The 21,510-nt window shown below is 52.3% G+C and overlaps 1 protein-coding gene and 1 long non-coding RNA gene across 6 annotated transcripts; one reads left to right on the top strand and one right to left on the bottom strand.

Moving 5' to 3' along the window:
* Positions 1–2,787: 2,787 nt before the first annotated feature.
* SLC29A2 (solute carrier family 29 member 2) lies at positions 2,788–11,572 on the bottom strand. Of its 5 annotated transcripts, none has more exons than XM_080687196.1 (12): positions 10,605–11,572; positions 10,256–10,337; positions 8,967–9,127; positions 8,601–8,740; positions 8,062–8,196; positions 7,113–7,210; positions 6,793–6,877; positions 6,117–6,253; positions 5,746–5,851; positions 5,564–5,649; positions 4,590–4,789; positions 2,788–3,923 (listed from the first exon to the last, which is right to left on the bottom strand). In XM_080687196.1, the coding sequence occupies exons 1-12, from the start codon at positions 10,631–10,633 to the stop codon at positions 3,812–3,814; spliced, it is 1,371 nt and encodes a 456-aa protein (XP_080543322.1). In that variant the 5' UTR covers positions 10,634–11,572; the 3' UTR covers positions 2,788–3,811. The 5 variants fall into 5 exon arrangements, 4 of the variants coding, with proteins under 4 accessions (XP_080543322.1, XP_080543321.1, XP_080543319.1 ...); XM_080687195.1 differs by having other exon boundaries at positions 6,117–6,295; positions 10,605–10,857; XR_013961595.1 differs by having other exon boundaries at positions 3,813–3,923; positions 4,331–4,789; positions 6,117–6,295; positions 10,605–10,857.
* On the top strand, positions 10,520–19,685 carry LOC308257488. Its single transcript, XR_013961596.1, has 3 exons — positions 10,520–10,667; positions 17,597–17,659; positions 19,255–19,685. It is a non-coding gene; the product is annotated as an uncharacterized lncRNA (long non-coding RNA).
* The last annotated feature ends 1,825 nt before the right edge of the window (positions 19,686–21,510 follow it).

Genomic DNA, 21,510 nt, shown 5'->3' with positions numbered 1-21,510 from the left:
CACATGAAAGGGGCCAGAGGAAGGCCAAAAGCCTCTATTGTGGGCAGAGAGGCCAGGCCAGGGTCAGGGGCTGGCTGTGATGGAGTGGGGCATGTGACATTCAAAGAGCAGTTAAAAACCATTACCAAGGGGTCTGCTTCCCACACTTTGCCCTATGCAGCTCTCCCATCTGGCTGGTCCTGACTTCTAGCTTTTATAATAAATCTGTAATTCAGCAAGAAAATGTTTCTCTGAGCGCTGTGAGCTGCTCTAGCAAATTAATTGAACCCCAGGGCAGGGGTGCTGGAATCTGATTTATAGCCAGCTGCTCAGGAGTACAGGTTACAACCTGGACTTGCCATTGGCATCTGCAGTGGGGCAGTCTTATGGGACTGAGTCCTTAACTTGTGGAATCTGGTGCTCTCCCCAGTAGATAGAGTTACATTGTAGGACACTCAGCTAGTGTCAGAGTATGGCCGGGCGAGGGAGGAAAACCCATTCATTAGCCCTCGTTGGCTTGGTTCAGTGGATAGAGCATTGGCTTGCGGACTGAAGGGTCCCAGGTTCGATTCTGATCTAGAGCACATGCCCGGGGTTGCAGGCTTGATCCCCAGAGGAGGGTATGCAGGAGGCCGCCAATCAATGATTCTCTCTCATCACTGACGTTTCTTTTTTTAAAAAATATATTTTAGTGATTTTCTACAGAAAGGAAGGGAGAGGGATAGAGAGTTAGAAACATTGACGAGAAAGAAACATTGATCAGCTGCCTCCTGCACACCACCTATTGGGGATGTGCCCGCAATCAAGATACATGCCCTTGACCGGAATCGAACCTGGAACCCTTCAGTCCGCAGGCCGACGCTCTATCCACTGAGCCAAACCGGTTAGGAATCATCATTGATGTTTCTATCTCTCTCTCCCTTCCTCTCTGAAATCAATAAAAACATATTTTTTAAAAATAAATAAAGGATATGTAACACAGAGTATACAAATAATAAAATATACAATATTCTTAAAAAAAGAAAAAACAAAAAACCCCATTCATCAGAACAATGTGTAGAAATACTACTGTATTTGATCTCGAATCCTGAAACTTTACTAAATTCACTTATTACCTCTAACAGTCGTGTGTGTGTGTGTGTGTGTGTGTGTGTGTGGTGTATTCTTTAGGATTCTCTGTATATGTATATATTATATCATCTGTGAATCTGGGTAGTTTTACTTCTTCATTTCCAATTTGGGTGTCTATTTCTCTTTCTTGCCAAATTGCTCAGGCTAGAACTTCCAGTACAAAGGTGAATAGACGAAATGGTAAAAGTGGGGGCCCTCTTCTTGTTCCTGGTCTTGGGGGGAAGGCTTTCAGTCTTCACACTGAGTACGCCATTAGTTATGGATTTTCCCTAAATGCCCTGTATCAGGTTGAGGAAGTTTCCACCTATTCCTTGTTTGTTGGGTGTTTTCATCTTGACGCGCTGGATTTTGTCAGATGCTTTTTCTGCATCAGTTGAGATGAGCGTGTGGTTCCCCCTTCATTCTAGTCACGTGCTGTTGGTGTCTTTCACCGATGCGTTTCTGTATGTTGAACAACCTTGCACTCTGAAAGGCCTGGCTTTGATTTTAGGACTCTTAACCTCTAAGTTAAGCAGCCTCTGTAGAGGCAAATGCCCCCTTCTATCCTATAGCCCTCCTCCTCTCTCTAATCCCATTTAGTCCTCCTTGCTAAGGTTCTTTATCATTTGTCCCCAACCCACTGCTCCAGCCTCAACCTCTCTTCTCCCTCCCTCACATCCTAGGGGCTCCCTCACCCCACCCCCCGCCAGAAGTCCCCACTGTTCCCTGAATATTCCAGGTCCATGCCTTCCACACTCTCTGGTACCTCTGCCTGGGGTGCCCTTCCCCCACTCCAGCCCAGCAAACTTATATTCATCCCTCAAGACCCAGCTGGGGGAATGCCTCCTTTGGGACTCGGCCCTGACTTCCCAGCAGGACCCCTGGCCTCTTCTGGAGGCTTCTGTTACACATGTCTGCAGGGCCTTCACAACCCCGTGACCAGCTGCATTGTTTCCTATGGCCTGGGGAATACGGACCACCCCCCTTTGTTTCAGGGTCACCAGACCAGCCAGGGCCTGGCACCATGAACTGTGGTCAAAAGAATGAACCCTCACTTGGGATCTTCCTGGGGCTGTATTTCGGCTGTCAAGACCATATATTGCTTCACTTTCCTCTTTGATATCAAAACAGCCTCTGGCTTCTGAGCAGGGGCCCTGGCTCAGCTCCCAGTATAGAAAGCTCCTCAGTGAATGTTCACAGAAGGCAGGGGGGCAAGTGGGCAGGAAGGCCAGCGCCTAAAATGGCAAAAAAAAGAAAACCCACACGTGCTTTTCTCTGGGTTGGGCATGGTAGTACAGGTGTGTGTAAAGCAGGCCTCTCCTCCGTCCCTCTAGAGCAGTGGCCGGCAAACTCATTAGTCAACAGAGCGGCAAAGCACGGCTCGCGAGCCGCAGTTTGCCGACCACTGCTCTAGAGAATCAGCTGACTGCCTCTGTAAAGCTCCGTTTCTGAGAAAGGGAAGCCTGCGATGCAGAGGAGCCTGGAAGAGTGACAGTCGTCCATGCAGCCGATGCTCTGCCCAGGAGTACAGGGCTCCTTGCAGGTCAGTATCCCTTGGCCATTGCAGGAATGCTCACAAATCCCTGCCCCTCTTGGGCCTCAGTCATCCCATCTGCCAAATGGGTACAACCATCCCCACCCCACCCAGCTCATCAAAGCCAATAGAGCTGAAAGCACTTTGGAAAGAAAGACTCAGAGACCTCGTTATACAAATGAAGAAGATTGTTATTGGACCCAGGAGCAGGAGCAGAGAGAAACCGCAGAAAGGTGAAGTGAGTGCTCAGGGCTGTGCTTTGAGCCCCTTGAGGAAGAGAAGCAGGAATTGGGCTGGAAGAACAGCACCTACAGGGAGGAGGGGGGTGGGGGCTGGGCCCCGGCTCTGCTGTGAATCAGCCACTTACCCCGGGACTCGGGTTCCTCACCTGTACAAAGGGGGAGTACAATCCCTGCCTGCCTCCCTCCAAGGCCTCAATGCCGCTGTGAGAGAGCAGGCGAGGAAGAGCGTTGCACACTGTAAACGCAGCGCACACATGCAGGCTAACTACGGACCTGGCCAGGCCCCGCTGGGCTCTGGGGGTGGAGACAGTAAGTGCTGGCAACCAAAACATTGTCTACGGCCCAGAGGGTCCTTGGGGCACCCTCAGATCCCTAACATCTGTCCTCTCTCCCTGCTCCCCTCAACTTCCCTGCATCCTCTGTCCTGGGGTCCGAGAGACCGGACCACGGGGTGGCTGAGGCCTGAGGAGAAGCAGAGTTCCTGCCCCGGGCTGGCCCACACTCCCACACGGAACCTGAGGCTGGGCCCACACCAGCCGCACGCCCGGCAAGGCCCCACTTGTGGCCTGGGTCTCCCGCGATGGGCAGGGCTGTTTTTTGTGACCAACAAATACATGCGCTCCTCATGCTGGGGCAGGGCCATGGCTCTCCGCCCTTTCCCCAACCGCCACCTTTTCAGCGAGGGCTTCTGTGCTTCTGGGTCATGTCCATCTCTGAGCGTCGCCTCCATCCTGGGTGAGGGTTCGAATGACCGGTGGTGAAGTCTTCCTCACAGCACCCCAAGGAGGCCCGGGAAGGAAACAGCACCTGCCTCCTCCTGGCACCTCCAGACCAAGGGGCCCCAGCCCAGCAGAGGCTTGAGCCAGCTCGCCACTCCTCTGCCCTGGGTCTCGGCTCCGAAGGGGCAGTGAGAAGAGAGCTGCTGGGAGAGCCCTCCACGGAGCCTTCAGAGCAGCGCCTTGAAGAGGAAGGAGAGGGAGGCTCCGCAGGACAGCCCCAGGGCCAGGAAGAAGGTCATGAGGGCGCCGGCCACCTCCCTCTCGTGTGGCAGCACCTGCCTAGAACACACAGGGGTGGGAGCTCTTAGAAGACGCCCTGCCCAACCTGGACCCAGCCCCAGTGGCCCGGCCTCCTTACAGCACACCGAGTTCTGGTCTGTGCTGACCCAACCTCCAGTCCCGATAATTAGGCCCTTGTCTCTGGACTTGTTTCCTGATCGGTGAAATGAGGACCCTGGACAAGGACACCTCTAGGCCCCCTGGGGTCCCGTATTATAGGGTTCTAGATTCAACTGCTTCCCCTCTTGATAAAATGTCCCCAAACTGCCTGCCCCCATCACCTCTGGATTCTCAACTCCATTGTCCTGACACTAATAGCCTATGAACTCTATTTCTGAGCAAAACTTTAGCTCCCCTTCAACTGAGAATTTGGGGAGTGGGTGGGCCCTAAGAAATAATAGTCCAACCTGTTTATTTCACAGATGGAGAAACTGAGGCCCAGAGAGGAGGCCCCAGAACCAGTGCCTGGGTGATTTTCCCAGGCAGGAACCGCCCCGGTGGAGTCATCGTCTACCGAGCTCCTGGGCGGACAGGGTGGCACCGGTGAGGCCTGGAGGCAGCTGGGGCAGGGCTGGCCAGAGCAGAATGAGCCTCCCTTGCAGGCTGTCCCCCCTCAAAGAGTTAACCCACCTCCCAGCCCCAGGCCCTCGCGGGCCGTCCCCAGACCTGGGCGCCAGGCACATGGTGAGGGACACCAGGTAACCATTGGAAACAGCAAAGACCATCATGAAGGTGATGAAGTAGGCGTCCTGTGGGAAGAGGGTGGGCAGCCGGGACCTCTGGGGCACGTGGCACAGCATGAAGAGCGGAATGAACAGGACACGCAGGCAGACCAGCAGGGGCAGCAACCGGCTGTCCTGGTCCGGCTGCGGCAGAAGCTGGGGTCAGGGCAGTCCCTGCGAGCAGGGTCTCTGCTCCAGGGGCACCCCCACAGACTCATGCCTCACTTCCCCGGAGCCACCCTACATGAGCTGGTGAGGACCCAGCTCTTGGGCCTGTGGAGAGCAAGGGGATGGGCCAAGCCACCCAGCCAGCAAGGACCGGCCTCTGCCTCTCCCCATGTCCAGCTTGTGGTCTCTCCATGGCAGAACTGGAAGAGGCCTTAGACGGCATCGTTGGTTTTCAAACTTGGTTCCTCCGAACATCCCTGGGGGTTCCACAGACCCCTTTGGGGCGGATGGGGGTGCTGAATGGGATTGGAAGCTGGGGATCCAAGCCCCATCCTGCTTGGATCAGAGCAGCTCCTCTTTGATCTACTTTATTTATTGTGTCTCCTTGAAAGATTTCATTTAATGAAGCAGCACCTTGGCGGAAAGCAATGCAAACACTAGGAATGTTGTGCCCTCCCTCACGTGGTGCCGAAACCTCCACGCGAGTCCCCAAGCACCGAGGGCTGGCCCTGGGCTTGATGCTGAGGACACAGGTCAACTGGACATCGTTTCTGCTTTCAAGGAGCTCACAGTGCAAGCCTTGGCTTGCATACTTCTCGGAGCCAGTGCTCACTGCCGCCTGGTGTCTGTCCCATTCCAGGCCCAGACCAGCTGGACTGTTGGGAAATCACCGTTCTGTGCTCTTTCACACCCTCTGATATCCAACTGCTTCCTAGAACCTTCAGGTCACCCCCGCCCAGGTGTGCTCACCCACAGGAAGTATGAGGTCAGGCTCCGCCCCAGGCAGTCCATGATGTTGAAGAGAAGGAAGCAGCAGATGGGGTTGAAGAACTGACCTGGGAGAGAGAGAGGCTCATCCTGGTCCCGACTCCCCTCTTCCTTCTCTCCCCTTCGCTCCCCTGCCCAGCCCTCTTCTGCTTCCCAACACTCACTCCACTTCCCAGGACTGGTGGAGCTGGTCACCATGGCTGTGATGGCGGGGAAGACAGACAGGGTGACTGTGAAGACCAACACAAGGCACAGCGCCGTCAGCCAGATCTGGGAGCCGGAGGCAGGGGTGTGAGCAGGCGGGGCAGACCTGGGGCCTAACACTCAGCCCCCACCCTCCTGCCAAAGCCCTGGCCCAGGAGCAGGACACCTGGGGCCTGGCTCAGCTGTGTCCCCGACCCACTATGACCCTGCCACCTTGGGGTGGACAAGGTGAATACTAAGGCCCCATTCCATTCTGAGTCTCTGGGGAGGGCTAGAGAGAGCGGCGTCTCTTCCCCAGGGATGGTGGTTGGGGGTTATAGCCAAGCCAAACCTTTCGGAAGACAATGAAAACTGAAGGTTTTCCTGGCTTCTGGGGTTCCTCTGGCTCCAGCTCTGGCTCCTTCTCAGGGTCAAGTTCCAGAGTCAGGGCTGCCTTCTGAGGGCTGTTGGGAATCCCGTTCTTCTCATCTGGGGCAAGAGGGATGGCAGGGTCATGCCTGTGAACCTTACCTATGAAGGGAGATTCCCAGCAATCAAAACAAGTGACCCTCCTTCAGCCCAGGGTTCAGGCAAAGAGAATTAACAACAGAAATATGCTTAGCTGCTATTTATTACGCACATGCATGTGCTGGGTAGATTAAGCACCTTGAATGGACTATCTCACTGCCATGGCTCTATAAGTAAGGAAATGGAGGCTCAGAGGGGTTAAGTGACTTGCCTGAGGTCACACAGCTTGGATGTTGTGAAGCTGGAACTCAAACTCAGATGCATTCGGATCCAGAACTTGCATGCCTGAAGTGCTACTGCCTCCCCGTTTACAGAGGAGGACTCTGAGGCCCAAAGGGCAAAGGGATGGCTTCGTTCATGATATTTTTTCTGCCTCTGCTCATACAAGGCTACTACTAGGGGTAAGGGCTCTAGTTGGAGACAGAAAGGACATCTTTCCCTGTGGAGGTGCCCCTAGCTTCCTCTGGGCCTCCCCCTCCCCAGCAGGGCCCAGGGCTCACCAGACTGCAGGAGCTCAGCTTTGGTCTCCAGCTCCTGACCTTGTGCCAGCGATGGTTTCCTGGCCAGGTAGTAGCGGGCAAGCTCCTGCAGAAGGCAAGCGTTGGTCCTGCCTGGCTTGACTGAGGTGTCTGGATCCCTCCACACCCTGTTGGCTTAGAGGCTGGGGTCCCCTAGTGCCCTAGTGGCTGACTCCTTTGGGGATCTGGACTGGGGCTAGGGCCCCTCCACCGCCCTTGGTGTCTCTTGGGACCTCAGGCTCAGGTCAGGGCTGTATCTGAGATGCTCTGAAGTGCAGCCTTGAGTTCAATGCCAGGCTCACCATGTAGGGCAGGCTCAGGTAACACACGATGGACACGAAGATGCCCACACAGGGTGTGATGAAGTACCCCAGGGCAGAGGTCTGGGCATCCACGCCACCTGTGGGGAAACTCCAGCTGCAGCAGGGAGGTGGCTGGTCCCACTTGCTCCCACAGGGTAACAACTCTGGTCCCACTTCCTATTATGACCTTCTCAGATTCATCTCCTGGCCTCTTCCACTCCTCTTACAAAAAAACTCGGGAATCTTGTCAGGGCCCCAGCCCAGCCCTTCACTTCTCTCACTCTCACTGTACTGTTTTGTGTTTGTTTTTTTTTGAGCACCTACTATGTGCTCATTATTACTGCATGCTCCTTACAATCTGATGATGGAACCATAATAACCATTCTGGTGAGGAAACTGACACGGGTAAGGTGCTTTGTCCAATGCCCCGCCACTAGAGGGCAGAAGAACTGTGCTATCTGTTGTTTGTTTTTTTTAAAATATATTTTTATTGATTTCAGAGAGGAAGAGAGGGATAGTTAGAAACATCGATCAGCTGCCTCCTGCACGCCCCCTACTGGGGATGTGCCCACAACCAAGGTACATGCCCTTGACCGGAATCGAACCCAGGACCCTTCAGTCCGCAGGCCGACGCTCTATCCACTGAGCAACACCGGTCAGGGCTGAACACAAATCTATCTGAATCCCTAACCTGTTCCTCCTTGCCTCAACCTCACCGGCAGCCACATATCACCGCTGGCCTCAGGAATCCGGCCCCTGGCTCCAAGTTAACCCAATCCTCAGCCAGTCACTCCCTCACGGTAGAACCCAAGCCCAATCCCCAGCTCCCCAGCACCTCTGTCTCCACCCAGAACCCACAGCATCTCACTCCTGGCACACTCTCCCAACACCCCGGAATCCCAGAGGCCACCCTTCCTCCCCCTACCCCCAGTCACTCAAGTCTACTCACTGGCCATGGACATGAGCATGGCAAGAGCAGCAAAGATCCCAGCCAGGCCCTGGCCGCTGAGGAAGAGGCTGCTGTAGGTAGAAGGCATGGTGCCCAGCTGTCCAAAGAGGCTGCCCTGCAGAACTGCGCAGAAGGCTGTGGAGGGAAAGAATGGGGACTGCCGCTCAGCTGGGGAGGGTTCAGGGGCTCCCCGGAGGAGGTGTCAGCAGGACACACGGTGGACTCTGGATGAGGTTGGTAGGCATAAGACTCCTGGCACTCTGGTGTAACAACCCCCATTCATGCCTCTCCTGAGGTGCATCCACAGACTTGCAGGTCTAGGGTCAGGAGGCCAGCGCTTAGGTCAATGGGGGCCTGTCACAAGTGACTGTTCCTCTCTTTCTGGGCCTCAGTTTCTCATCAGGATATGGGTGCTGCTGCTCCTGCTGCCTTCCCTTTTTGTATACATTGGGCCCTTTTAGTTACAAAAAGGAAGCTGAGCTGAAGTCCTGGGGGGGGGGGCGCTGGGCAGGGAGGTGGGTAGGGGCAGTGGTCCTCACAGTTGATGAACCAGACAGAGGCCATGGTGACGGAGAAGAAGGGTCCGGGTGTCATGTCCACCTTGACCAACGCCGCCGTCAGGGCAAAGAGCAGCAGGATGACCAGCAGGCTGCCCAGAATCCGCACCGTCTCAGGGATGCTGCTCATAAGGGGGGCAGAGTGGGCATCAGCTGGACCCAGGTCAGGCCGAGGGAGTGGCAGGAGGTGAAGCCCGAGGCTGGACAGTGGGGGTGGGGGAAGATGCAGGGAGTGCGGAGGAAGGATGGGAGGTCTTCCCCGGGGCCCAGATGGAACTGCCTCAGCAGGGGGTGGGGCAGAAACAACAGAGGGTGGCCTGGGAGGGAGTCCAGAGGCAGGCCTCTCACCACTGGTACAGGAAGGAGTTGAGGAGTGTGAAGAGCAGCAGAGGCAGCTGGGACAGCAGCGTCACCCAGTTGTTGAAGTTGAAGGTGTCTGCAGGGCCAGTGTGGTTGGTGCTCAAGGTCACAATCGTGCTGTTGGCCCCCGCCAGCCGCCCCTGGAAGTACTGCCAGGGTTCCGGGAGAGAGGGGACAGGGTCACCCTACAGCCTCCCCGCTGCTGGCCCTGCCTTGGGATGGTTTGGTTAATGTCTGTGGGGACTGTCTCTGTCTGTCCTTGTACCGTTCCCAGAACCTGGCACAGTTGGAGCTCAGTGAATGTGCATTGAATTGAACGGCTGAGATCTGGAACAGAGCCCAAACCCTAAGAACCCCCAACTGGAGCCTTGCTTCATCTCCAGATCACCCCTCTTCATCAGTGTCCTGCTTCCAGCCCCCACCGCCACCCCAGCAGCAGCTTCTAGATTCCCGAGTATTTATTGAGCGCTACAGTAAGCCAGGCTCTGGCTGGCATGCCGACCAACCACATTCTCTCTGGAACACACACCCTGCTTAACTCCCCCTCCCAATGCCCATGGCTCCCTAGTGCCTGCAGGGCAATGCCTCAAGGTTTTGAAACAGCATTTGGGGCCCTTCAGAACCAGACCCCAGCCTCCCCTTTGCGCCCCATCTCTTGCTCTGTTCCCTCCCCTGGAGACCCACAGGACTCGGCTCCAAGCCTGGGAAGCCACATGTCATGCTACATTATTAACAGCTCTCTGGCACCCACCTTGCTTTCTAGACTAGGGGCTAATTCATTTTGGGGTCTGCAGGGCCCAGCACAGAGCCAGGCACTGAGGAGCGTCTAGAAAGCTGTACTGAATAACCTGGTCCCAGAGAGAACACCGCGCTACGTCCCTGCCTTCCCCGGCGAGAACTAAGCTCTGTGAGGATGGAGCCTTCCTCTGCTACGCTTCCTCCAGTGCCCCCAGTGCCAAGACCAGGGCGTGGCCCACAGTAGGTGCCCATTTACCATCTGTTGGATGAATGAATGTAACTCGTACTGTTTAGAAGAAAACCAAAGGCCTGGGTACCCAGTTTTGGAGTGACTAGCACAGAACTCCCTGAGCCGGTGGCCTTGCCCTCTAGGATCGGGCAGCCCCGAAAGCTTGGCCTCCCTAGCCACGAGGGGCACCTCCTCTCTCAGAGGCTCCGTGCTTCGGCAGTCACCCGGGCATAATGAGGAGTCAAAGGCGGCGTCTCAGGGACAGAGGGCGGTTGTGGCCGTGGGGCAGTCACTCCGCCGCGAGTCTCACCGGGATGGCCGTGATGAAGAAGTTCCAGGGAAGGAGCGTGCCCAGCCCAAGGATAAAGAAGCTGACCCCGACCAGGTGGTAGCTGTGGGGATCAGTCAGAAGGTCACCCCGAGGACGCAGCTCCTCGGTCGCCCCTCCCGTCCCGATCCCCCTCCCCACCCCCACCCCCGCCCCGCTCCAGAGCGGACTACAGCCCCCATCACCCTGGCGCAGGCCGCGGAGGGAGGCGGCTAATGGGAACTGTAGTTCCATTCGCTCTGCTTTGAGCCTTAGAGCGCCCAAGGAAGCGGGTCTGCGCTGCCTGCGGCCACCGGATTTCCGTGCCCACCCCACTCGATCCCCAACTTGCCTGTCCTGCGGGATGTCTCCTCGCGCCATGGCCGCCCAGCGCGATGCGCCCGGTGGGAGAGAGGTGGGGTACCGCACCTGCACCTGCGCGGGGCCGAGGACCAGAGCGCCCAGGAGGCTCGTTCTGGCCGGCGGTGCGCAGAGGGAGGGGGGATCGGGTCTCCTCGAAGGGGAAGGGGAGAGGCGTGAGTGGGGGAGGGAGTCGCAGGCCAATTTCCCCGGGTCTAACCTTCCGCAGGCTCCGGCTCGGCTCCGCCCCCAGGGCGGGACAGAGCGTCGCACCGCCCCTCTGCACCTCCCGGCCTGGGCTCCGGACCCGGGGCTCGGACCCTGGCCCTGCCCCGCGGTCCCCGGACCCTGCGGCTTCCCGCGCAGTCCAGTGCGGCTTAGAGGCGGTGGATCCGGGAAGGCCCCGTGCGCCTCCCCCTCGGCAGGCTGCTGTCCGGCCCCCTGCGGGCGGGGGGAGGGGAGGTACCCCCTTTCCCCTTGCTGAGACCCAGAGCTGACCTAGCGCGGTGTCTTCCCCCTCCAACTCCCCGGTGGTGCCAGATTCGTGCTAGCGCCCCCTAACGTGGGAGCCCACGGAGGCGCCGGCTGGCCGAGCCGGGCGGAGGGTGTAACCCGAGCCGGGCTGCGCCCGGGAGGCTGGAGAGGCCGTCGGTCGCCAGCGGCCTTGGCCGGCTGCGCCCAGCTGGGTGCGGCGGGAGGCCGAGGCGAGGGCCAGGTGCCGGTGCTGGCGGAGCTCCCAGGCCGGCCCGGAAGGCAGACGGACAGACGGGCCCTTCTACTCCAGCGGGTGCCTGGGAACCGCCGGCTCTTTGGGGCGCCCAGCACAGGCTGGGGCCCCCCTGGGGCGTCCTAGCGGACTTCTCGGCGGTGAGGCTGAGCTGTGACGCAGCCGTGAGGGGTTAAGCAAAGGCTCCGCGGAAAGGGGAACCCGGCGGGGAGCCCAGGCTCCTTCCTCAGCCTCGTCTTGTGCTCTCCCACCACTGCCACACACACACACAAAAAAAAGGAAAAAATTACTTTCTGCGGACCTAGGTCACATCACATCAAACACAGTATGCACCCACCCCACCCCCTTTTTGTGAAAAACTTTGGAAGATTTTAGAGCATTGTAATTTTGAAATTAATTTGCTCTCATACAATTTACGGTGGTTTGTTTTCTCGGCAGTCACCGTGCATATAGAGGATGCTGAAGTGAGAGGCTCTAAATCACATATTATTGTCTTCAGTAATGACATTTTATGGCCACTCCCGGTTCCGTGTGTGTGTGTGTGTGTGTGCGTGTGTGTGTGTGTGTGTGTGTGTGCGCGCTCCAGCCGACTGTGAGTCCGTGAGGACTGCTTGTCTGGGTCAGTGTTTATTATTGCAAACATCTGGCGCCACAGCCTGGTCCCCAGCAGGTGCCTGATAAATGCTCGGCGAGTAAAGGGGTCGCAGTGATATGCAAGAGGCTTAGGGAGAAGAGAAGCGGCATTAAATTACACTGAAAGAGAAACTTACTGTCTTCAGTTTGCTCTCAAGCCTTTGGAAAGGGGGAAGTCTCAATTCAGTGCTGACATGTTTCTAATACCTGTTCATCTCTCCCTCTCTCACAAGGGCTTCTGTTGACCGTTTTATCTAAATAGAAACGAATAACTTTTATGTTTCTTCTCTCTGTTTTTTATAATTGTTTTATTTTTAGGGCTATTCATGCTAGTTTCCTATTTATGGTAATTACATGCACTTTTCTTTGAAGAATAAAAGTATGTGTAGTTTAATGAATAAACCTGCAAACTTATTTAAATTAAATTAACTAAATCTAATAAAATTTAAAAATACACTTCCTAGAATTAAAAAACAAATTTTTAAAATATAGATAAATTTAAAATATAAATTGGTTTAAACAACTTTTTTTAAAATATATTTCATTGATTTTTTACAGAGAGGAAGGGAGAGGGATAGAGAGTTAGAAACATCGATGAGAGAGAAACATCGATCAGCTGCCTCCTGCACACCTCCCACTGGGGATGTGCCCGCAACCAAGGCACGTGCCCCCGACCGGAATCAAACCCGGGACCCTTCAGTCCGCAGGCCGACGCTCTATCCACCGAGCCAAACCGGTTTCGGCTAAACAACTTTTAAGAATGTATTTAAATTTTAAAATAAATCTTGTTTATAAACTTAATATAAATTAAAATGTATTTCTGAAAAATGGGTCATTTCAAGAAAATTCGGTAGATGGCAGTGCAGGCAGCGCACAGCCGAGGCACAAGTTTCAAAGGAAGGATGTGAGGAGCTGAGGTGGGGCACACAGCGTTGGCTGAGACCTGTTTGAAGAGGAAGGAGGGCCTTTCAGGGAGAGAACAGCCTGTGCCAGGACCAGGGACCTGAGAATGTTGACACATTCTGGGACATACAAGTAGATCCTTTTGGCAGGCACGGTGGAAGGACCCGGCGGCGGCTCCCCTGCGGCCGGCTGGTTATGACAGGCCTGAGAGCTGAGTAAGGCGTTTGGATTTCGTTTTAAAGGAGAGGTTCTCACTTCAATCAGAATCAGTTACCCTTGTCATCACACATATTTTATTACTATCCTCCAATGAAATGGATAGATAATAAAACCCACTGCACACAAAAAGTTAATGTCAATACAAAACCCTCATAGTACTACTCGGGATAAAGAGAAGTATCTAGTGATAAGTAAAGTGTGTTTGAGCGTGGGAACGCTCAGGCACAGGGGAGCCGTCAGTATAGAACCTCAGTGGATGCAGCGGCTGCAAAGGCGCACACGGTCAGGAGCCTGGCAGACCGGCCGCCCAAAGACCACCAGGCCGCTGCGCGCTGTGGCTTTCTGAAATGGTGACCACGTCTTGGCAAAGTTCCAAACAAGACAGAGTGCCGCTGTCCCTCTACATAGATAGTAGCCGCCTGGCTGAAAAAAATGGGGTGGGTATTCAAATCTTACAAGTAATACATTGTGTCCATATGTAAAATGGGGTTAGCGTCTAGGGCTCATAAAATGACCAACATGGTTTTTAAAAATATAATAATAGATTTTATTTTTAGCACAGTTTTAAATTCCCAGAATAGTTGAGCCAAGTACATAGAGTCCATGTACTCGCCCTCCCACCCATGCCTATTTCCCTTAGTGACAGCCAGGGGCTGCCTAGTGACGTTTTTGCGGTAACCACAAACCGCGTATGGGAGAGTTCTTATGGATCAGGGGTTGGCGACTTCAGTACTGTTGTGGTTTTGTCAGATAATTCTTTGTTGTGGGGCTGTCCTGTGCCTCCTAGACCGCACCCACTACGTGCCAGGAGCACCTTCCCCAGGAGTGTTAAACAGATTGCCAAATGCCTGGTGGAGAACCGCTGTTCTGGGGCGCTTGTTCTCAGCTGGGGCCTGGGAACTCCGCGCCTGGGAGCCCCGCCTCTCCCCTCCCTGAGAGCCCAACCCAACACCCTCCTTTTAGAGCACATTGTGTAACACCACTGCGGTAATCCTAAAAGAGATTTACGAGTAACATAACCCGTCCACACCATGTAAAAGCAATGCTAATGCCCTGAGTGTAATGCTAGGAAAGCTAAAATGAATAATTTATAATAAAAGAGTAAGTATTGGGCACAATGATCAAACAGAGTGTGAAGCTTGTACTTCTGCTGGAGCCTGCTGGCATCAGTCGAACAATACCTGCAAGCGGGGGAGAGGATGAGAAAAGACAGACAGAAAACAGAATGGGGTCGGGAGGACTGTAGCGCTTCCCGCTTACAGTCCCGAGTTTATTTTTCACCATACTTTTATACAGGGTCAGTTACATTCCATACAATACATCATTCCTATAATGTGGTAAGCATAATTATACCCCTTTGTTTCAGGTTTCCTACTGACCTTTACACAAAGCTCCTTATCTTGGCTAAGATCCCAACGGCTATACCTGTGCATACACCTCTGACGCCACCTAAGTTCCTTTCCATCAGATAATCTAGCCATGCTTCTTGCTAAAGGATAATAATTACCCTTATAAATTAACTGTGCTTGACGGTTAACTAAGCTCTAGGGGCCAGAATGTGTGATTACTAAACTATTGTGCTTAAGGGTCTCTAAGCCTAAGGGGGGCAGGATGCATGACTAACCTTGGGAACAGGCAGGCCCCTTTGTGAAACCTGCCCTCTCAGGACTTTGTCAACTGAGGTCGCTCCCGACATACTTCTAATAAATATGTTTAGAGGAGTTAGAGGGTCAGAAGGCAATTCAAGAAGAACAGGCAAATGAAAGCACATGACACAGGTGAACACCAGAATAAGCACAGGAAGGATAAGTAACAATAGACCAGCCTTATTCGTGTGTAAGAGAAAGGGATACATAACCTTCATTGAAATCTGTATATCATGCCAAAATCAATTCCTGCTGAAGTTACGATATTTTTGTAAATGACCTTAGCTTTATTTATGCTTTCTGTGAAAATAATTCCTGATATAATGACGTGGGATTGGGTCACAAGACATGTCTCCTGTTTTGAAATCTCACTTCATGTGAAGGCATAGAGAGAGTCCATACTAATATGGCCCCCATATTATTATGGGATCATAATATCTTTTGGTAGAATAATAGAGTATAGAGTGGATTGCAAAGAATAAGCAGTAATATGAGATTGTGGTTGGTTGGGTATGTTTCTGGGAAAAGTATATGAGTAAGATTTTTTTAAAATATATTTTTATTAATTTCAGAGAGGAAGGGAGAAGGAGAGAGAGATGGAAACATCAACGATGAGAGAGAATCATTGATCGGTTGCCTCCTGCACGCCCCCCACTGGGGATCGAGCCTGCAACTGTTGCATATGCCCTTGACCAGAATCGAACCCGGGGCCCTTCAGCCCGTAGGCTGACGCTCTATCCACTGAGCCAAACCGGCTAGGGCGAAGATTTTTTTTTTTTAAATCTAGGTAATGCAAAATAAGTAAATAATTACAATATGCAATTTTCATATTATAGATTTCTTATGGAATTAGAAATATGAAATTTTTCTTATAAAATTTAAATGTGACTTTATTATACAAAGTTGTTTTAAAACAACCTTTATTAATTAAATGCATTGAGATCCTGCATTTCACTTATTCCCACGAATTAATAATATTTTGTTCTAAGTCTGTTCAAAGGAGTCCTCCTTAGAGTTCCTAATACATATTTACAACTGGTTTTGTTGTTTTTGCAGTATCCATGCTGGTGCAGTGAGGGTCTTTGGAATAAATACATTGTTAGAAATGCTACCATATGCTATTTAGTTCTTTCCACTTCTTTCCAAAGAAGTGGAGGTGAAAGTCATAATTGGATCCAAAACTATTCATAAGTAGATTGGTTAAATCATGTCTGGGGCTCAAACAGAGTTTTAAATCGAAATAACTCTCCCTGTCAGTGTTGGCTAGCACTCCTCATCTGCTTCAGGTGGATTTAATACCCAAACTAGACTGTCAGTACAAACTTATCCTTAAATCTGGCCATTGTGTCTTTGTCACTTAAAATAGTATCCAAAGAGAGACTCTTAAGGCCTGGTCATATCAAATTGCTACAAAAATGGAAGCTGGAAAGTTCCTATAAGAAGGGTTATGCCCTGACCGGTTTGGCTCAGTGGATAGAGTGTCGGCCTGCGGACTCAAAGGTCCCAGGTTTGATTCCAGTCAAGGGCATGTACCTTGGTTGTGTGCACATCCCCAGTGGAGGGTGTGCAGGGGGCAGCTGATCGCTGTTTCTCTCTCATCGATGTTTCTAACTCTTTATCCCTCTCCCCTCCTCTCTGTAAAAAAAAAAAAATCAATAAAATATATATTTTTTTTAAAAAGAAGGGTTATTTTTATTTTTAAATTATTTTTATTTTATTTTTCAATTACAGTTGACATTCAATATTATTTTGTATTAGTTTTGTGTGTACAGCATCCTGGCTAAACCATTATATAATTTACAAAGTGGCCCCCCTCCCGGGATAATTCCAGTGCCCACCTGGCACTACCCATAGTATTACAGTATGATTGGCTATATTCCCTCTGCTGTACTCGGCATCCCCGTGGCTATTTTGTGATTACCCGTTTGCACTTCTTAATCCAAGAAGCATTGCCTTTAAATGTCATGATAATTCCCTTCATTTTAGTGGGTTTTTTTTCTCCTTTTCCAGCAGATCAACTTTTCAAGTGTATCTAAAGCTATATGACATCATTTTTGCAATACCTCAATTATGGTGTTTAATTATTTCCTTGATTGAGTTGAATAATTCCCCAATAATACCAAATAGTAAAGAAAATATTTTTTAAAGAATTCCTTTGCAGAGCCATTTTACTTCTAAGGATGAGATTTAAAAAGAGACGGATACTTTTAAGCAGCATTGATCAGGAATTTTGTAGAATGTCCCCCAAATCGGGGTTTTCTGTTTTTGCTATGACTGGCCTGGTATTATGGGGGGAAATACCACTGATCACACATCAGAGAGTACCTGATAGTAACGCGATGTTAACGCTGATCCCTTGGTTAGGGTCTTGTTGCCAGGGTTATCCGCTGTAAAGCTACCATTTCCCCCCTTTCATACTCTATCCAGGCGTCCTCAAACTACGGCCCGCGGGCCACATGCGGCCCGCCGAGGACATTTATCCGGCCCGCCGGGTGCCGCTGCCTGTCCTGCTTAGCAGCCGACTCGTCCCGGGCCGCAGTGCGCATAGGAATTTGTTCATAGTTTTTTTTTAAACTATAGTCCGGCCCTCCAATGGTCTGAGGGACAGTGAACTGGCCCCCTGTTTAAAAAGTTTGAGGACTGCCCAGCCGGGTGTAGCTCAGCGGTTGAGCATCGACCCAGGAACCAAGAGGTCACCGGTTCGATTCCCGGTCAGGGCACATGCCCGGGTTGTGGGCTCGGTCCCCAGTGGGGGGCGTGCAGGAGGCAGCCAATCAATGATTCTCTCTCATCATTGATGTTTCTATCTCTTTCTCCCTCTCCCTTCCTCTCTGAAATCAATTAAAAAAAAAAAAGTTTGAGGACCCCTGCGAGTCTATTCTCTGGAAGTCAGCGGCGGAGTCCAGTCTCCAGTCAAAGGTGGGTGATATGGGGGGGGGGGCGAGGGGGGCGGAGGGAGGAGCTACACATGTATTTGGATTTCTTCTGTGACGCAGTTTATCCCGTCTCCCTCATTTATTTCATCAGTATGGCCGCAAGCATATATATTAACTTTGATCCTAATCCAATACCCAGTGATTTTCTTCCTTGCTCAGATTGTTCCAGCCCTGGCCCCTGGAGTTCTTTCAAGTGACAAGTCCCCATCCTTCGTTTCTGAGCACTGCCTTGCTCTCAAAGGCGAGGTTCTCACTCCAGCTCAATCAGAAGCCGTCAGCCTTTCGACAACAAACGTTTTATTGCTACCCCGCAATGAAATCAATTGCAGGCCCGTAATAAAGTTCCTGTCGCAGGCTCAGCCGGTGCTTCCCCTGCCCGAGCCCTGGCGCAGCCATACCCCAAGGAGCCCTGTTGCTTTTATCGGAGAATGGTGGTTGTAAAACAAGAACCGGGCGCTGGGAACCAGGCGGCCTTTCAAAAACGGAAACCAGATTAAATCAACTTCCTGCACGTGTTTTTGAATGGTTTCCCACTGGCTCAGATGGCGCCTTCCCTCAGCTTACCGGCCCCTTCCCAGGACACGCCAAGCTTTCTGCATTCTTGAGGCCAGCATGCTTTGCTTTGCTCTTAATATATATATATATTTTTTATTGATTTCAGAGAGGAAGGTCTCGGCTATTAGGTCTAGCCTCGGCTCCTAGGGCCTAGACTGGGCCTTAGGGACTAGGCTGGGCTCTTCAGGGCGAGGCTCGAAAAGTCCCCCAACAAAGAACCATCTGGCCCCAAAATGTCAATAGTGTCAAGGTTGAGAACTCCTGGTAGTGTCTTGGTGTTGGCTCCTACTTTAGTCCATAAATTACAGGACATCAAGGTGGAATCGGGACCCAACCGGAGGAAGATGCACAACACCCAGAGCCCTGACCGGTTTGGCTCAGTGGATGAAGCATCGGCCTGCGGACTAAAAGGTCCCAGGTTCGATTCCAGTCAAGGGCATGTACCTTGGTTGCGGGTACATCCCCGGTAGGAGGTGTGCAGGAGGCAGCTGATCGATGTTTCTAACTCTCTTTCCCTCTCTGTAAAAAAATAAATAATCAATAAAATATATTAAAAAACACACCCAGAAATGGGTGTGAAGACAGAGCGAACACTGAGTTATCACTGTGCCTTTTAAGAAGGGAGTGTGTGCTTTTACATTTGTGTTCGGGAGAGTAACGTTACATATGGGGGGGTGGTGATGTGTTCCTGGGATGTCTGAGGATGAGAAGAGGACACGTGGATGTTGAGTGCCTGGGGGAGGAACTTGGCAGGCGTGGTGAACTGGCTCCCTCAACCTCACCCAACTTCCCACCCGCGTGTGCTTTCCTGCACTTCAGAGGCTGGACAGAGAAGCACCCATTCCCCAGGCTGGCTCGTCGCTCAGGCTTGCTCGTGGCTCGGGTTCTGGGTGTGGTGCCCATCCAGCCCGCCAGGTGCAGCGTGTGAGCCCTGATGGCAGTGCTGGACCAGGCTCATGGGCAGCGTGCCAGGCTCCGTGGGCTCTGGAGCCAGCAGTCCTGACACTGACTTCCTATCCGCAGATTCCAGACAAGGATTCCCAGGACCGGCACTCAGCAGCAGCCTCCCAATGCTTAGCCAAAGCGGCGTCATTCCAGAGGCGGCAGGTGGAACAGGATTCGCCATCCTCCTGACTGTGGCCGGCTCAGCAGGCCCCGGGGTGGGGGCGGGGGTCAGTTCTGCAGGGGTGTTTTGAATGTCATTTCTGAGAGCCCATGCCTCTGCTCCTTCCACTTAGCCTATCAACACAAAATCCCTCCATGGAATCCCTCAGTGCTCAAAATAGCAAGCGTAGTTTCTGCATTGGCACCCTGACGGACACAGCCGTGAACTGCGCCCATACTACTTATCAATAAGGAAAATAAAAAACTGAGCAGAAAACGTGAACAAGCATCGCAGAAGAAGAAAATATGGTCTATAGAGGAGATATATGTACTACTATATGTAATACTTCAAACAATAAAAAAAGGAATGAAAAAAAAATATCGTCTATAAACATGAAAAGTTGTTCGACTTCGTGAGCATTCAGGAAACCGCTGGGGTAACCAGGGGACATACCCTCCCACCCCCACCAGACCCACAATACCAAGTACTGGCAGGTGACAAAGCAGCTGTCACACGGTGTTGGGAGGAACATGAATTCAACCACTTAGGGAGCACTTGGGAGTTATTACTAAAATAGGACTTTCATGCCCGGCAACTCGAAGCTTCACTCCCAAGTAGCCCTAAAGAGCATCTCCCAGCCTTCCTCATACGCGATACACATGGAAAACCACAAGATGCTGTCGGCACAGGGCGTACAGTGCGGAGGTGGCCCACACAGAGCGAGGACTGGTCAGGGGGCCGGGGCACAGCAGGGGGCCCAGCCAGCCCAAGGCCTGAAAAGAACACTGTCCCAGGACGCCCCTTGTACTCCTGCTGGTGGCACTGTCCCGGGAACCCTTGCACGTGTGCGTTTAGAAGACATGGACAAGCCCTGACCGGTTTGGCTTAGTGGACAGAGCGTCGGCCTGCGGACTCAAGGGTCCCAGGTTCGATTCTGGTCAAGGGCATGTACCTTGGTTGTGGGCACATCCCCAGTAGGAGGTGTGCAGGAGGCAGCTGATCGATGTTTCTAACTCTCTATCCCTCTCCCTTCCTCTCTGTAAAAAATCAATTAAAAATATTTTTTAAAAAAAGAAGAAGAAGACATGGACAAGAGTGGCAGGCTAGCAATGTTCGCGATGGCGGGAAAGCGGACACTGCCCAGGTGCCTAGCAACAGGAGACTGTATCAGCCAAGTGTGGCGTATCCACATCACGGCGGCCACGCAGTGAACGTGAATGAGGCGCAGCCGCAAGCAGCACACGGACGCGCCCTGGTGCCAGCGACTAACTGGTCCCTCTCAGCTCCCATCAGCCCGTCTGCCCTGCGTCGTGATGAGGGATGAGGGAGCCGGGCGCTGTGAATGCCTGCGTTTCGCCAGCTGGCACATTGGGCCTGATGGGTAGACGCTGGTTGGACACGGCGAGAAGAAAAGGCGTGTCTTCCTGGTCCTGGTGCTTTTATTCTTTCTTCTGCCACGTGCAGCCAGCCGCTGTCTTCCCGGGGAGGGGTGCCGGCACCCAGCAGCTGGTGTCTGCTCTCCAGCCAGCTGGGGGCACCGCAGTGAACTCCTCTGACATTCAGCAGACCCCTCCCCCGCCCAGTGAGCGCTGGATTTCAGCCTTGGCTGGGGGAGGGCTCTTCCCGTTATCCCGTCTTTGTGTGCTCTTCTCAGCCCTAGAGGTAGTAGCTACTTAGTCACTGACTAGTCCTAAGGACTTTAAGTTCTCTACTAGCTCTCTTAGCAGTTAAGCCCTGTTTACTAGTGAATAATCCTCTATATTACACTTTTCTATATAAATTACTGGTCTGGTTTCTATCTCCTGGTTGATACAACCCCCCCCCCAAAAAAAAAAATATATTGAATTTTTTAAAAAAAGCAAGTTGTAGAAAAATACCTACAGTGTATCTGTAATTACATAAAATTCAAAAGCAGGCAACATTAGGCAATATATTATTTAAGGGTACACACATATATGATAAAAACAAAAATATAGCCCTGGCCAGTGTGGCTCAGCTGGTTGAGTGTCATTCCCTGCACCCAAAGGTCACTGGTTCGATTCCTGGTCAGGGCACATGCCCAGGTTGCAAGTTCAGTTCCTGGTTGGGATGAGTACAGGGTGCATACAGGAGGTAATCGTACGCACCCAGTCGATGTTTCTCTCTCACATCGATGTTTCTCGCTCTCTCCCTCT

The sequence above is a fragment of the Plecotus auritus genome, assembly GCF_963455305.1.
Source record: "Plecotus auritus genome assembly, chromosome: 9".
NCBI lineage: Eukaryota > Metazoa > Chordata > Mammalia > Chiroptera > Vespertilionidae > Plecotus > Plecotus auritus.
This window is presented reverse-complemented; position numbering and strand designations above follow the sequence as displayed.

Bases quoted from the DNA above. Each gene is read 5' to 3' on its own strand.
- SLC29A2 (XM_080687193.1), bottom strand. From the start codon at position 10,633: ATGGCGCGAGGAGACATCCCGCAGGACAG. The intron at 8,741-8,966 runs GTGAGAGGCCTG...CCTTATGAGCAG, and splicing joins AACTCCTTCCTGTACCAGTG to CATCCCTGAGACGGTGCGGA. The intron at 6,878-7,112 runs GTGAGCCTGGCA...TGCCTTCTGCAG, and splicing joins ACCTGAGCCTGCCCTACATG to GAGCTTGCCCGCTACTACCT.